Source organism: Scophthalmus maximus, chromosome 13 (assembly GCF_022379125.1).
Source record: "Scophthalmus maximus strain ysfricsl-2021 chromosome 13, ASM2237912v1, whole genome shotgun sequence".
In the NCBI taxonomy this organism is placed as follows: Eukaryota; Metazoa; Chordata; class Actinopteri; order Pleuronectiformes; family Scophthalmidae; genus Scophthalmus; species Scophthalmus maximus.
The window spans coordinates 13,256,342-13,274,237 of record NC_061527.1 but is presented as its reverse complement, the minus strand read 5'-3'; the positions used below and the strand labels follow the sequence as shown (position 1 = coordinate 13,274,237).

The following is a 17,896-nucleotide window of genomic DNA, read 5'->3' as shown; positions in this document are numbered from 1 at the left end:
GCTTCTACGCTCTGTGACTCAGTTTGTTGACAATAATAGTTCTAAAATGAGTCTTTTATTGGTTCACAATTATGCATTGTCCAGATCCATTTTATAGGTTCTTCTCTTTTGTTTCGTCCATGCCATCAGTGTCTTTAGATTTGTTGAAGCAATTCCCTGACTTTTTTAATTAAATTAAATCAGATCTTGGCTTAAGACAAGTAACAATGTCTGTAATAACAGGATGTCACTATTGGCTCTGTCAATACTGTAGGATATGTAGGATATGCATTCTTTAAGTAGACTGTATAAATAAGCACCACAATGCGTAGACTGTATGCAAACGGCTTGTAGGTGCGGTATGTGCTGTATGTATGCTACAGAGATGAACTATGAGTGTATCCATACCCAGTATTCCAGACTGTTGTGTGCAGGTGTAGTGCAGTTTGCCGCTGTAAAACTCCAGGCCAATGATAGCGAACATGAGGATCGCAAAAAACAGGAGCAGGCCGATCTGCAGCAGTGGGACCATGGCTTTCATGATGGACTTCAGGACTATCTGCAGACCTGGAAGTAAAGCGGCAGAATTGATGTAAAAAACACAACTCCTGAAAAAAAGAGATACACTTTACAATTGGCAAAAATTGGCAAATACTGTCAACACTTGATAATAAATTAACTATTCAAGTACATTTTAAGCAAAAATGTCAAAAATGACGTTTCCACCATTCCAATTTACTGGTTCTCTTGGTCTCAAATGAAAGTGAATCTATCAATTAACCAAGTCACTGAGAAAACCATCAGCAGACTGATTAATCATCAGAATGGTGGTGGTGTTGCAATGGACTGCACTATACAGTAGTGTCTAATGTATATATATATATATATATCAATTGATATAACTGTGGGGCTTACTGGGGATGCCTGAAACCAGCTTGAGGGGTCGAAGCACTCGCACCGCCCTCAGAGTCCTCAGGTCCACTGAGATGTTCATATGTGCCCCTGCTGCAGCCAGGATCCTACAGAAACAAACATGCACACATGTCCATTTGCAAACCCACACAACGAGAAGACAGACGGAGCGCATTTTCTGGTGTCTTGCAGATGCATAGAAATGCTACAGTTTCACGGTTTATGAGCTGCGCGGCGCTCAGCGACACTAAGGCCATCATACATGGTGCAGGGGGGCGGCTGCAGAGCTTAGATACGGAGTGTGAGGACGTTCGAGGTCTCCAGCGGGCAGAGAAAGCAGAAAGCAACAAGGATGCTTTTGGGGCTTTTGACGGTTTCCCTGTGTGTGGGAGGACGGCTGTGACAACTGCTCTTTAGGAGGACAACAAAGAGAGCGGCTCCAGCCAGGGAAGGCAGGACACCCTAGGGCTGGAGAAACACAAAGCACACACACACACACACACACACACACACACACACGCACACACACACACTCATTAGACCTATCTCGGCTACACAAAGCCAGAATCTTTCAGAAGCTCCATTTTACTTTGGTTCATTTTGTTCCTCCAGCCAGTGAACACACCTTTGTGGCTTCAAACCCTCAGACTGATGAGGAAAAGAAAAGCAGTGTCCAACGGCCCCCACCCTTTCCCCTATCGCTTCCTCATTAGTCTGCCTTCCTGCCTCTTTTCACACCCTCATGTGTTGCTCTTCCTGTTGCTCTTCACCCGTTTTTCAACCCTCTTCCCAATTATTCCTGAACCTCTGACTCTTCACTCCACTTTTTCCTTTTTCCACTGACCTGAACCACCCGTCAGGATCAGAGACGGATGGAGAAGTGAGGTGAAAACAAAAAGTAAACAGTAAAAACAGGGAGTTAGGATTATGTTTTTGCCATAGAAAGAATGGAAACAGCATTTTATTTCAAGAGTCTAAAGTTAGAGAGATTCATAACATTTGGCTTTTCCCAACTCCATTACCACAATGTTCATTGTCCTGAGCTCCTCCACTGCCCAGTTGCTAAATAATGACGCTCATTAGATCGTGAAGAGACAAAGATGAAGGCAACAACAAACAGGATAGGAAGGTAACTGATATGTGGATTATGTAAAAGGGCTGCAGCTCAGTAAGCACATGATTTATGTGCACTTCGGTCATAAAGAGTCGTCTTTGGTCCAGTTATTTGCTCTAAAATGATTACATGCTATCACACCTCTTACAAAAAAAACCCCAGCAACATAGACTCAATTACATCACTGTGATAGGGGGGTGAGAATTAGTCCCGTCTACAGCAGACGCAGAGTGTCATGTGATTTAATTAAGAGAAGAAAGAGAGAGGGTGAAAGATGGAGAGTGAAGGGAGAGAAGGATTAAAATAGCTCACCACCATCATCCACACAAATATAGAAATGGAATTATCCTCATGTGTCTCACACCTCTGACTATTCCCGTTTGTATCCCCCCCTCCCATTTTCACACCAGTCTCAACAACTCATTTTCGTCATACCTCGTCGTTTCTTTCCCCCCTCCTTTTACTCCAATCATTTCATCCGCATGTCTCCTGCTACCTCCGTCATTTCACCCCCCACTTCCTCCATCTTTCCACAGACCATTAGTCAGTCAAGGCTGCCCTTTAGTTGTTATGGAGACTATGGAGGATGGAGGGTCCAAAAATGGCTGCCTCATTAGGCCCGCTGTTAGTTCAGAGGATGTCCTGGGCCCCAGTTTCTAATAATGACCATTTGTCGATTTTAAGAGTGTTTCCTGAGAGCAGGATACTCTTGAAGTCCAACTAAACTTTCAAAGAAAACCCCACATTCTTTTATTTCTCATGCTGTCAATGTCATTTTGAATTTTGCTTGTTTGGAAGCTTGTTTAAACCAAAGTGCAAGAGAAGACACGATGTGTTCATGTGGGATATTTTTAGGGAACGTTTGTTGCTGTTTCTTAGTCTGTGGCTCTTCAGTGTCTGTGTCCTGGGCTGCAGCCTTGAGGTCACTATCCCTGTCACGCTAATAATACGGTGCCAGTAAATACCAAAGCCTAAAAGAGATGAACTGCCTGATTGGTTCGACGCAAAGAAGTTGTCCATATACAGGATGTACAGTGGGAAACACACGGGAAATGGCAGGAAAGGTGTGTGATACTGCAAAAAAAAATAATTACCAGAATTGGGGTGAAAAACTACTGCTTATCGTAGCTCAGCGCTCTCCAAGGTGTTCACGACAAAGTCATATAACAGGTAACTGACTCATGTCATATATTAAAGAAATAAAATACAAGGCTTAAATTAAACAAAAGATATTAACACCATTTTACAATTCATCACACTTTCAAACCGGAAAAATTCGGTCCGATTGCAGGTCTACAATGAAAGCTCTCTGCCTGCTTCTCCTCTTGCAGCTGGAACTTCGTTTTTGAGTATCTCACATACACGAACACATTTAAACATTTATCTCTTACATCCTGGCTCTGCTTACATTTTCATCAGCGTCTTGGTTTAAATAGCTTCTTATAGGCTATAATGGTCAGAACTGTGATATTACATCTTTGAAGACTATAAAAAAGATAGCCAGAACAGAAATGAAGACTACTCCTTCTTCAAGTGTTTTTATGTCTTCTTCAAATTATAACCGGTTGTTTATTTATTTATTTTCATAATCTTCCTAACCCTGAAATGCTTTGGCGAAACAGGTCTCTCCCTCTTTTTTTTTCCTCCGTCAAGAAAAGTGTGTGCTAGATTTGTTACCATTTGCTAAATATGAGGTGATCAGGACGGCTCGGCGATTGAATCCCACCAGTCACTTTATGGGCATCTTCCTTGACAACGCACATCTGACAGGTGCCCCGTGTTTCTACGAGCTAATAAAGTCACTTTTTGTCACCAGGAGCGGTCGCACAATAAGGTCTCTGCAGGCGTCATGTGAGACACACACTGTGGTGAACCGAGCCTGATGCCCTGGTCCGAGTTGTCAGCCACGATAAGTGAGTAACAGCGACGTACCCCGCGGAACTGACAGCTCCCCGCAGCGTGACAAATCTGTTGTGACAACCGCCCAAGCTGTGACAGCGATAACGTTGTGGCTTATGCTCCATGTCACTGTCAAGCTGCAAACTCCGATGACATGTGCACACCTGACTATTGTAATGATACAGCAGGTGTTATTTACACCCCTGGTCCACAGCTCTGAAGCCACGAGGTAACAACGGTGCATCGTAAGTGGTATTCTCAGCGAAGAGTATATTTCTGTAGAAGAAATCTTCACAGTTCGTTCTCTCTCTCTGTTTTTGGTGATTCGGTGAGATTTCGCCACGATCTCCATCGGCCTCTCCCTCGCTCTCCTGTCATTTCAGTCATTCGCTGCAGCCGTCCTCCAACGCAACACCTCCATTTTTTTCCCAGCTTGGCCAGACCCAGCAGAGTCCACTCATCATCACCTTCAGATTCTGAGCTTTTTATTTCTCCTCTTGTTGTGCATGGCAGTAACACTCGGTTCAACTATCTCTCCTTGTCGAAATGAAAACCTCTCAGTCACTTCTGATACTGACACAGGTAGGATCACATCAAACAACCTCCTCAAGGTGAAAATCAAACTTTCCCTGAACTGCTTTTGGTAAGACAACTTATACATTTCTCAGCTACTGGTATATAGTTGGGAAGCGTCGTGTGGGAGTTTAATTCACCACACAAACATAATGTGTCAGTGTGTACTGTAAGTATCCAGGACACCAAGCACCATGAAGAAACACAATGTGAGATGATGAAGCTGGAATCATTTGCACATGGGCTAATGACAGCAGAAAGTATTGTGTGGCAGGAAGTCGTCGTTTTTTAAATCAGATAATTTTTCTGATTATGAAGGACGCTCCCTTTTGAATCTTCCAGTCACGCCTTCCAGTTACCGTCCAGCGGTGACTCAGCTTTTGCATTCGCATGGTGAGCGGTCAATTTGTCCTTCAAATGATTGCGCAACACAGTCGGTGCACAGCAATCACACCAGTATTTAGAAGGAAACACACAAGTGTGTGTGTGCAGCATTTACCGACACACACTTGTCTTCATCATGAAGACTTGTGATTCTGCAGCACAGATCAATTAAAATAGCTGCTCTGGTGGCCAACAGTGCTGTGGGTGGTGTGTGTGTGTGTGTGCGTGTGTGTGTGTGTGTGTGTGTTTGTGTGCGTGCGTGTGTGTGCACAGCAGATTTCCTTGACATAAAGAATTATGTGGAGCAACTCCCACAGTTATGCTGTGGTTGGTTTAGTTGATATAAGCCTCTTTGCCTCCCACAGTGTGCTCTCTAATTTTAATTCTCCCCCATCTGTCTTTTTTACTTCTCTTCCTCTCTGAAACACACACACACACACACACACACACACACACACACACACACACACACACACACACACACACACACATAGAGTGACCCCCCCCCCCCGCCCCGCCTACATTCACAAACAAGATGTTCCAGTTGTTATGCAAGATCGAATGTTACTGCTCCTTAAATCAACAGCCTGGGACAGGGGCCCAGCTTTATGTGAATTAGTTACCAGCTGAATATTAGCCTGCATATTGGTTCATGTGACAGTTTGCTAAATGTTTGCTGAATAATTGATTTGGGTAAATGATTTATTAGCCATCTGTTGGAAGAGAGAGAGAGAGAGAGAGTGAAAGATGATAATTTAGTATCGAGCAGGAATGAATTCTTGGCAGATCTTCTCTTTCTGGGTCACAAAAGTTCACATAGAGCAAAGCGCCAAATACAGTATGTTTTTAATAAACCCTGAATAAACAAAAGCAAGACAAGATCTCTCCTGAATTAAAAAAAAGTAAAAGATTTAGATGCAACAATGCATCTCGTGGCATCTTTGTATCAATATGTCTTGTGCTGTGGGCTGGACTTTGGTTGCTGGTCTTCAGAGTGATTTACCACCAGACCAACCACATATTATATACTGTACATATTTTTGCTGATGCCACAATCTGTGGTTGATTGAGGGGAACATCCTTCGATCTTATGATCTTATTTCCACCCGAGCCAGACTCATGCGGATTTTCAGGGTGTCTAAAACACATAGTCCTAATATAATTCACCATCAACCATGGCTTTTGAATTCAGGCTTCAAACATGCCTCCACTTGCGTCCGGTGATCCGACATCTCTACAGTAAGAACAGGGGAGTGGGCCTGATTCAACACACAAGATTTCAACAATAACTTGAGTTGTGGGAGAACTGTGTTCCCCATCTAGTTTGTCAGGCGAGTCTTTTACCACAGCCGATACAGGAGCAAATGTCAGACTGCAAAGGGGGATGCACTGCATGAGTAAAGGGTTGTCTGCCTGAAATCCAGTGAGTAAAGAGAAACTGTCTGTTCATGATGAATGAATCTCAGCTCAATCCCCTTTAAGTAACTCTCACTAATGAGTGAACTGAATTGAATTTGACTTGACTTCTGAGCTAACACCAGGACAGCTTTCATCGGAGTGTAGCACCTCATCTTCTCTGATCAAATACTGGACTCGATTGCATCAAGCCCTTCAACGTGGTCTTTGTTTCACAGCCCCTTCAGCCTCTTCATAGGGATGAAGAGGCTGAAGAGAGGCAGGGGAGATATAGAGAGTGAGGAGGGGGAGGGCAAACAGGGACAGAATGGGCTTGTTAGATCATCAGTTTCCTTCACATCTTCTTCTTTAATTTCACTGACTTAATTCAGGACCACTGCTAAAACAACCTTCTCCTTTGGGATGTCAGTTCAATGTCACTAAAGAACGTACATGATGACTTTGCCTTTTTTGTGAGTAAAAAAAGGCTTGTTGAAACACACACCTGCAAACACACAGGCACCCGTGCACCCACACACAGACTGACAAATCTTTTCTGGTCCCCTCTAATTGTAGAGACACTGACCAGGGAAGCAGCAGGACATGGGGACAGTGACAGCCCGACCTGGGGGCGGGGTCCTCAGTCACCACGGTAACAGCTCAGGGCGACACGTCCACTCCCGCTGTGTCAGAACTCATCAATCGATCATACAACAGATGGAAAATAAGACTAGAGAGGTAAAGTCTGTCTGTGTGTCTGCATATGAGTGCGTGTGTGTGTGTGTGTTTGTGTGTGTGTGTGTGTGTGTGTGTGTGTGTGTGTGTGTGTGTGTGTGTGTGTGTGAGTGTGTGTGAGTGTGTGTGAGACAGCTCTAACAGGTGTATGACTGCCAAACAGACAGAAGGTGTTGTTGGCTAAAAACATGCAGTAGTGCCACATTTGGTTCATGCACATGACTGAAACACACACACACACACACACACACACACACACACACATACACACACACACACACACACACACACACACACACACACACACACACACACACACACACACACACACACACACACACACACACACAAACACAGGTTATGGAGTCAGCATTCAGTGAGCCAGGTACAGGTGACAGTATGTTCACATCTCGATTTAAATAATGAGATAATAATCTCACGACAATTGTGCGGCTCAACTATAGCAACAGAAGCTGAAGAAAAGAGAGAAACAATGGACACATCAGGGGAAGCGATGGGGGTGGATGGAGGATTAAACAAATAAATCTGAGTGAAAATGTAAATACAGAGGCTAAGAAACCAAGCAACGTTTTTGCTGCCCAATACTAAAAGCTGCTGTGAGCTATCAGAATCACTTGTGTTGGTTCTCACTCCAACACGAGTTTATACACGAGTATATATATATGTATATATATATATATATATATATACTGCTCTCCTCTCTCTTTCCCGCACCTTTCTGTCTTACAAGCTTTTCTGAAAGAGACCTTAACAACCCTCTTTTTCCTCCTCCCCCCACTCAAATGATCCTGTACTTAAACAGCCATGTTAGACAAAGTTGAAACCCTCTCTTCTCCAGTCTCCTCAGCTTTCATTCTCACCAACCCCCACCTCCCGACCCAAGTGTCTGGCACAGAGTGATGACACAAACCCTTGGTGGGCGTCGCCCTCTGCCAACTGTTGCCAGTCTAATGGAGGGCTTGCCAGCGAATGAGACTGCAAAGGTGCCAATTAACATGTATGAGATTACGCACAGAGGCATCCCTCTTATTTCCTCCTGCTCTATCTCTTCACTCTCTTTGTCTTTGCTCCTGCCATGTTTTTCTCCTGGTTCTCAGTCCTTCTGTTTTTTCTCACTCTCCCTCACAGCTTGCCTTGCCAGCAGCAGTGATTTGCTTGGGAAGCATGCGTGATGGCCTGAGAAGCGAATTTCAATCACAACACTCCTCAGCTACACGACAGCATCCTTTGAGGAAACAGCCATCTGCTTGAACGCCCCTCCTCTCACTTTCTCTGTGTAATACCATCTTGAAAACAGCCAGGCAGCTTGCTGAGGTAATCACGGCCTCCAACGTTGACACTGTCAGCAAATGCCCCTGTAATTACACATGTTTGCACATTCTGCTGCGTGAGTCAGGGGTATCCATGGAGGAAAGGTTAGCAAGTGTTGTAGTCAGTCAGGTGTTGTTCCTCTATGGGCAAAACACTCTGTAACACAGTGAAATTAAGGTTCCTACCTGCGTGACTCGAGGAGACGAGGTATCTAGAAGGTTCTTTCCTTCTAACTTTTTGGCTTAAACTTGTCATTATGATGTTAAAACTGGTTGCACAGTGTAATGGCAATAGAATAACGACACAATCCATGCTTATATTGGTTGGAACCACTAGGTGCATGGAAGTTGTCGGTTGTCTCTTTCATGGTTTATCTTAGGGCTTTTTCTTATTTGAATCAGCGATTATACCATGTGAATTTGGAGGCATGCTGCTTGTGGCGATTGTGTGGGGGTCCGTAGTGTATCTGCGACACAGTCTGTGACCCTTCCTCTCTGCAGAGGCTTCCTAATTACTAACTGATAAGCAGCGCTGGTGACTCATCTAATATTAGCAGATCTCATAAGCTTCATTCACTCTCTAATAAGGTTGCAAACCACAAGCGATGGCCTGTAGGTGAGGGAATTCGTGTGTGTGTGTGTGTGTGTGTGTGTGTGAGAGAGAGAGACAGATAGAGCAAGAACATTATCATTAATTTATCTTTGCTGAGGCCAGAATGATAATTTAGAGAGAAATCTATCTGCAGCTGCACTTCATCATGCTGACTATTAATAAAATGAAACCTGGAAGCTCATTTCTTCCAGATCGAGTAGGTCTCCTCCCTGAGATCAAATCATTTGCTCAAATTCAACCTTCAGCACATAAGTGACGTATTAGGGCCTTAGCTGTTTTATATATTAAAATCACTTTTACCACTTTTTGTTTGTTTTTGTTACTGTTCCTTCATCTTACAACCAAATTATAGCTCAGTAAATTGCAGAGAAGGCTTATGGTGAATGACACCAGAACCTGCCATTTGATAGATATTCCAAAAGTCTGTTGCTGAAAATCCTATGTAAATGCATTTTAAGACATTTGTTTGTCATGTCTTCTTTAAACTATTTTTTTTTTATAGCAACAGGAAAAGCAGGGGAGGGAGGGGATGGAATGCAGCAAAGGGCCAAAGCTGAATTCAAACCCATTTCTGGAGTGAGTCAAATGCCTCAGGAAACACTAACCAGAAGAAAACAACACATCAATAAGTGCTGCCTCATCCATCTGTCTCCGTTGGGAGAGCCTCCGGAGACTTCAGTCTCTTCCTCCCTGTCCCTTTTCAGGCAGGTAAGATTAGAGGATCCATTAGCATGTGTCTGTCTCACTGGGTTCTAATAAAGCGTCTAATTTTGGTCGTGTGGTGAGTTGCCGTGGGGCCGACTGTCCTCACCCCTGCCAAACATCAACTGATCAACATGCTGGAGAGGGGGGAGGGGCTCTCTGACTATTCCTTCCCTACAATCTTCAACATCACTTAGCAATACACTTCCCTCCTCCGCTCCCCGACAGTGGAGCATCGTTAGGAAGCCTGAGCCTCATTAATAATTGAACAGCCAGAATTATGTAGAATTCTCTAAGAACCTTGTCTGCCACCCTTTGTATTTTTGTCCTGTGAATTGATTTATATCACAGCAGAGTGTGTGTGTTTGTGTGTGTGAGTGTGTGTGAGAGAGAGAGAGACATAGAGAGAGAGAGAGGGAGAAGAGAGTGTCAAGGTTAATCTGATATCTCATCAAGTTCCTCCTTTAAAACCATAAACATGTCTGCCCTGAGGGTGAGGCGCCTCCCTCTCCTGTAAATGGTTTGAAATGCCCTTTATATAAATCAACTTTTCCCCACAGAACCGACTAACTGGAAACAGAAACTCCCGTGGGTCTTTAACTTCAGTGTAAATGATGAACTGTAAGTAGATAGAGAGAGGTGATGGTTCATGAGCCGTGACCACCTCACGACAGTCCACGGCTACTTAACTCAGGCTGAAATGAAAAGTGACCTCTGGGGTTTACGTGTAAACAAACCAATGGTATGGTTACATTAAGAATGTAACTACCAATTATTTAAATTACGGATTAATCCATCAATTATTTTCTTTTCTTATTCTATTTTCTTAATTACCACCTCTGAAGACATGGAGACAGACTGTGGGTTGCTTTTAGTGGGAGTGAAAACCAACAATGAGAAAAAGGTCTCCAATGACATGGGTTTCCATCACCATTCATCACTAAAACCTCCAACCGCCGTCCCCTTTTCAGTTGGCAAAATAAATCCAAAAATATTTCCCGTGTGTAGGAGTTTAAGAGCAACAAGCATAAAGGGAAGCAGACACTCATACTGGAACAGCAAACCTGCCAGAAATAACTGAGCTGCATATATAAAAACAAACAAACCAACAATTAGGAATGACCCAAGAACACTGTGTGCAAAAAATCTCACAAAACCACCATCCTTTCAATTCATAATCCTGTTACACACACACACACACACACACACACACACACTCACCCACTGAGGACGACGATGAAGTCCATGACGTTCCATCCGTTCCTGAGGTAGGAGCCTTTATGAAATACAAAGCCCAAGGCGATGATCTTTATCCCGGCCTCAAAACAGAACATCCCGATGAAGTAGGGCTCTGTCTTTTCCTGTTAATGCAAAGCAAGCATGCAGTGAAAAAAACCATGGTTATTATTTTCGTTATATGATTATAAATTGATGCACGTTGGTTGCAGGTGTGTGTCAAGACTGGGGTTACATTTTTTCATCACAGGCAGAATAGACCTGTTCATTGAATTTCAAGCAACTACACAGAGGATTGAAGTGTGTGTGTGTGTGTGTGTGTGTGTGTGTGTGTGTGTGTGTGTGTGTGTGTGTGTGTGTGTGTGTGTGTGTGTGTGTGCTTCCAGATGTTTCCATGTGTGAATTTCTCACCAGTCTCTTGGACATGGGTGTTTTGTCCTCTCCAGGAAGGTGCTGCTCCAGGGCCAAGACGATACAGTTGGCGATTATGGTGGTGAGGATCATGTACTCGAATGGAGTAGAAGGCTGAAGTTAAAGAACTTAATGTAGCAAAATGATTTTATATTGAAATTCTAGTAATAGGGCTGTTGGTTATATATATTTTGACTTTTTTTTGCAAACAAATCCCATGAAAAGATCAAAACCAAACATCATCGTGACATCGTCAGCTTCCCAGTATCAACTACTCTGCCTGTGGCTCTCAGGTCAAATCTATTTACTACGTACATTTTATCAACAGCTAATATCTTCTTATTGACAATAAGAAAAGCCCTATCCTTTAAGTCATGTGTTTAAGTGACATAAAGCTGACTTACCAAAAAGCAAACAGACAGATGCAGAGAAAGCTCTCAGTGTCTAGGTCACAGTCAAACTCAAATGTGATGTGCTTCATTCATCACAGCACAACAGCGCTTCAGCAAATGTGTGAAACTAGATATACATATATTTAAACATCGCAGAGAACATCCATTATTTTAGGTAGATTAAGAGATTAATATATTTAAAAATATTAACTTAATTACAGTAAATCAAGCGCAGCAGTGCTGCATTAACAATGTCATGTAAGCAAAGTTCGACAAGCTAACATTAATTTCATTGTATGAAACAGAATTAATCTGGAATGTAATAAGACCGGGGGCTGTATGCACAACCAGTCACAGGCTGCACCATATCTGAGGTCAGCTGCAACCGACAGCAACACAAAGACATGTGCACGCACACACACGCACACACACCCACAGGAGGTTAATCGAGGAGAGATGAGTGGGTGGGCCTGAGATGTGACCCCATAAGACACTGTGACCCTTGCTACAAGTTTTGACAGTCTGTTCTGTGGGACCTGTACAGATTGTCAGTTGAACTGTTGCTGCTCTGGGTTTGAGCCAAGCCTGCAATGTGCTCTTTATTTAATGCTCTGTGCGTGGGCAGTCCCCTCTCTCCTGGTTATGTGAGGGAGAGGTAGGAAGGAAGGAAGGAAGGGAGCTTAAATCTGCACAGAGTGCGAGGGGAGGGAGGGCGGAAGAATGGAACAGGAGCAAATGATGAGGCCAATGAAGGGTGATCAGTGGAGGAGAAGATGACGGTTATGTCGAGAGTGAGAAGATTGTGGAACAGGTGGGTGAGGAGGAGGAGGCGATGGGACCAAATAAGATCGACACCGGACAGATCGATGTTGCACTGGCAGTTGTATACAGCAGGGTTATTCAGGGACATCTGAGCAATGAGAGGCTAAATAAGCAGAGTGAATACTACCTTAGCCCCAGGAGTTCTAACTTAAACCTTGGCTGTGCCACAAAGTGACTCAGTGCTTGCAAGTTAATTGCTGAGAGCTTTTGGAAAAAGAAAACCATTTAGCAGCCATCAGCAAACAGTAGAGGATGAGCACGAACACAAAAAGTAAAGAAGTGGCATTTTATGTGTCTGAGGCCGAGGGGCTGTTTTAAGATGTGTTTGTATATTTCCAAAATTTGAAGAGCATCTTTTTTTCTTATTCACTCCTGTGCTATAATGAGCATCACTTTAGCCTCACAGAAAGATCTCAGCAGCAGCGAGACGCCACACCCTACAGTCATCCCATCCAACACACACAACAAACAGGAATGGGTAAGAATGGGGAGAAGAGAGAAAATGACGATGGAAAGAGGAGACAGGTATCCACGGCAACAGACCTCCCGTCCAGCCAAAAGTCAATGCCATAAGACGGCAGCTGATTACACACACACACATACACACACACACACACACATATATGTCAAAGGCGTTAGCTGGAGAAATGTTTTTATCATTGTCAACAATATAAAACTATAGTCGAAATATGATTACAGGAAGAAAAGGTCATGCCTTCATATGTTTCTATTATTCTAAAAAATATATAGTTCAAAACTGTTTTAAAGTTGTTTTTTGTTAATTGTGTGATGGAACCAGAAGTTGGTGTCATATGTTTTTATGAAAGAGACCATATGAGGTCAAAACCAGCTAATTTCTTAATTCATAATGCAAACTACATGAATATTGTTGACATATTTATTCCAATTGTTCTACCTAAAGATACCTGAAGATCAATTTCTTTTGTTGGACCAGTCTCTTTAATTTTAGCACCTTATATCATGTAAATACAATGTGCTAAAAGCCCCATAGAGCTCAGGCTAACTACAAACTACCCTTTACATACATATACACACAAACATTGTATTGCCATGTATTGTAATGTATTGCTCATTGGGTGAATGGCCTCTGTAGCTTGTTGAAGTAGTCAAACAAAATAAGTGTTCTGAGATGTTTGCCCAAGAGCCTGGATGCCAGTTGGTGTGTGTGACGGGAATCATGGATCGTCTACCAGCTTTAGCAACGAGGTGTCTCGTGAGCAATCTTGAGAGTCACAGTGACGCCGGCTCCCTGCCTCGATTCCTCAAACATGCGTGTAAAAATAGACACCGAGACAGAGTGTGATGCTCTGCGCGTCTGTGAACGCGCTCAAGCCCAGACTGGGTCCAAGCCCTGTGATTATTGTTGCAGAGAGGCAATCTGAGCTGGGATTATTGGAAATCTGCTAAATATCTGCAGCATGTGTTTTAAGTGAATGCCACAGGCTGAGCTGAATTCACTCTAAACGCTGGTTTCACATTTTTTCTAAAGCAAGCAATAAGCAGATACACTTATTATAATTGGAAATAATGAGAGTAGGACCTTAACTACACTAGTGTTGGACATGAGGGTAGTTGTTTGGTTATTTTACATTTCCAGTCGTCATGCAAGGATGCAAATTAGTTAGAGGGGAATGAATGGACTTTCTCCAGTTTTAACTGACTCAGGAAGCATATGCAACACGCAGAGAATTCCTAAAATGCTCACTCAATGAAATTACAATCTGTGCATTTTAAATCCTGCTGAGGCCTCCAAGGGAGAACTACTGACTCTTTCTCATTCAAGTGCAGTGGAAAGTGGACTTTTGGACTCCACTATGTGTCTAAAACATGTTTTATGTGACAGCAGTGACGTGTCCTGTTGAATACCAAAACTTTTTTATACCTTAAAAACGTAGTTTCACAACCAGCAAGCACATCTTACTCTTGCATTGTTTTTCCTGTGCGCCCGGATGAAACAAACTATTAAATCCAACAATCAATTATTCAGAGGTGTACCTTCTCAATGGGAAACTTCCCGCTGTGGGGGATCCCAGTGGGGATCAGAGAGGAGCAGCAGCTGCCAGTCCTCACCAGGCCTGCCACACTACGCTCAGGTCGTGTGCTTCATTATCGAAAGCAACCACAAGCGGATAGACTGACAGTCGAGACTCGCGCACACATGTGCACACCTCTATAATCACCCAATCTTCCTGTGATCTTGTACAAATGGATATAAAAAAGGAAAATGCACTCAGATTAACATCGAAACAAAGTGCAATGTGCTCTTGTTAGTCCACATACGTCTCTCGCTGGCTCCAGTATTACAAACCCAAACCACACAAGCCTCTGGATAATTTCTGAATCGATCATCTGCCGTTAATTGAGAAAAAAGGGAGCCTCTTGCGGTGCAGTGACAGCGGCAAGTTGTGCTCCAAACACAAGGCTGACCTTTACGAGGTGGCCCGCTGAGATCGTGCGCGCTTGTACTTCAATCCCTGTGGAGGCTCCTTTGAGTTGTAGACAATGAGAGTAGGGCTGCAACTAATGATTCACTTTATTATCGACTCTTTTTGTCAACAAAATATCAGAAAAGAGAGAAAAATATCCTGGGTAAACGTTTCTTCATCTGTCTTGTCTTACAAAGAGTCCAAAACCAAATATCTCTTACAAACTGTTGCATTGGACAGCTTCATATCCTGATATTTGAGGAGCTGAACCCATGGAGTGTTTACCATTTTTACTTAGAAAGGTACTGGACCAATCATTTGATTATCTTAATAAAATGATGATATCTTACATGGTCTTTAAAGGTCTGATTAGGGGTTACGACTGTTAAGATAAATGATAGAAATGATTTAATTTGCATGCCAAATAATGTAATGGACAGCTGACTGGATTCTACGCAGAATACGCAGACTAAAGCACAACCAAAACGCGTTGTGCTTCTTCGCTATATATGAATCTTCACACTGTAAACATGAGTCTCACAGTGAATTGAGAACTCTCATCACAGCATCACAGTGGACACAGCCCAGAATACAACATCACGCGGCTCAGCATCACTCCCTAACCAAACCACATCAACAGTATATTTTATGCAACAGTATAATATAGTAGGACTCTGTGAGTAATTATAAGCTATAATAGCACATGGCACAGCGATCAGACATCATTACACATAATTTCTGTTAATGTCTGTTAATCAGATACAGTAGAGCTCATTAGATGTAATGAGACCCTCCCTCCGCAGAAGGCACATTAACCTGGAGGTTGTTCAGTCTGGCTGCTTTGCTTCGGGTCACGACTGCACACACACAATATTTAGATTTAAAGCCACAGAGTAGCACATGTATGTGCCTGCAGGTACTGTGAAGGAAACATTACTGTTCATGACGCGACCACTGAACTATCTACAATACACACTTCAAAACCCTTGTCCTCGGGTGCTGATCGAAATCCACCCTGTTTCTATTTTTAACCAACTCAAAGGACGGGCCAACCCAGAAAACAACAAACGCAGAAAGACTACGGCCCGCCATCAACAATGAGCGCACACTCATTCTATTTACTGAGTTTTTCAAAATCAGCAGCAGGCCAGTCAGTCAGTCAGGAAGCTGCTGAATGGAGCTGAACAATGGGAGGGAAGAGGCCACACCTGGCCCACACACCTGGTGAGCTGCACCAACACGCCACTGACGGACATTCGCGTGTGGTCGTTCTCCTCAGCAACCAGAAGAGCGAACACAGTCTCTCCCTTTGCAGCAATCGAAGAGCGAGTCATTAGGGTCGAGAAAGCAGCCACACAATTATTAATGCAACAGTGCTACTGAAAACAAATATAAGTGTTATGTAATATAGAGCGAGTTAGGGAAGCAAATCAATGTAACACAATTTCCCAGTGTCTCCGATGATATGTCTTCCAAAGTTTAGTGTTGTCTTTTTTCAATGTTCCTTGATAGTTTATAAAAAGATGATCTTAATAGTTGCCAATTCATTTTCTGTCCATTAACTGAACCGTTAATCCACCATTCATCACGGCTCTAGTTGAGTTTGGCGTATGACGGCAGCAGGTCTTCATAGTCTTTTGTTGACACAAAATATTTGTGCCATATATGGAGAACCTCCTCTGTGTTCCACTAATCCACTTTCCACTGTCAACTCCTCCTCTTCTGCTGTAGATTTTGTGTCAATAGTTTTTTTCTTCTTCTGAATAATCTGTATATAAAATTCAATCCACTTTCGGATTATTGTTTTATCAGAATAGTACAACAGTGCTAGTGGCAAAATCAAGAGGTCTGATTTCACTTATTTTATCATGTCTTGTTTTATTTTTTCTCAATTCCTAATTTCAGTATTGTGTTGGACTGTGTTCCTTTTCAATTAATCTATCAGCTGATATGATATGAACCAAAGAAGTGTTTTTTCACTCAAACTGAACTGTGTGTGTGTGTGTGTGTAGGCTGGTTATTGTGCTATGTGCTGTCCATGGTGCTGAAATGTCTCAGTCATCGTTGCATAGAGAAACTAAGGGCAACATTTGAGATAATGAGACTGTTTTGTTTTTTGACCTAAACAATTGTGAACACTATTTCAATTATGAAATATGAGACAATTGTACTGCTTGAGGGGCATAAAATGATCGTTTACTGACCAATTGGAAGACAGTTGTCCCACCTTTTGTGTTTTACTCCCATGACTCCTTGCGCATGTTGGATAAGTGTGTTTGCAGCCTATTCCCACCATGAAGTAGAAGAAGAAAAGGATATGGCCACTCAATGATTTTCTTGGCGTACTTCCTGACTATGTTGTCCTCGCCAAAGATGAAGAGCGACCTGTTGACGGTGAAGCAGTTCTCCCGGACCGGGATGGGGTTGTACAAGGCCATCGTGCGGGCGCGCTGCGCTTTGGTCTGCTTGAAGGCCGGGGAGACGCCACCTGTGGACACGGCCGTGCCATCGCGGGTCCGGTTGCGCTCGGACCCTCCATCCCCGGAGCTCAACAGGGCCGGGACGTCGTCCCCGAACCTGGCCATTCTGTCGGAAGCAAACCACACGGGAGGGGACAGAGTGAGACGGGAGAGGCGGTGGAGGACGTTGTGTTCCCCCGGAGAGCAGGGCGCGGTGCGGCGCGGCGCGGCGCGGTGCGGTGCGGCTGCGCTCGGTGCGTGCGCGGCATGCGTCGAGATCCGGACCAGTCTTAGTCCATCGCCACTTCTCTTGGCCAAAAAAAAACACGGAAAACTTCTAAATCAAACCAGAAACATGTGCGGATATACCGTGTCCAATGAGGAGCCGTGCAAAAGCAGCAAGTGCGCTCTGCGAGAGAGAGAGAAAAAAAGGGGAAACAAATCCAAAAAAGTAATTCAATTCCGCTCCATTTAACGAATCCGTGATCTCAG

At 43.4% G+C, this 17,896-nt stretch overlaps 1 protein-coding gene across 2 annotated transcripts in view; it reads right to left on the bottom strand.

Annotated features, from left to right (window-relative positions):
• Positions 1-17,896, bottom strand: part of LOC118317735 (voltage-dependent R-type calcium channel subunit alpha-1E) — a 74,684-nt gene that overhangs the window by 31,581 nt on the left and 25,207 nt on the right. For both annotated transcript variants that reach the window (XM_035646670.2, XM_035646671.2), the window contains exons 3-7: positions 17,265-17,531; positions 11,285-11,390; positions 10,859-10,998; positions 895-998; positions 388-546 (exon numbers count right to left, since the gene is read on the bottom strand). In XM_035646670.2, coding sequence (XP_035502563.2) covers positions 388-546; positions 895-998; positions 10,859-10,998; positions 11,285-11,390; positions 17,265-17,531 — 776 coding nt within the window. The remainder of the gene's footprint in view (positions 1-387; positions 547-894; positions 999-10,858; positions 10,999-11,284; positions 11,391-17,264; positions 17,532-17,896) is intronic.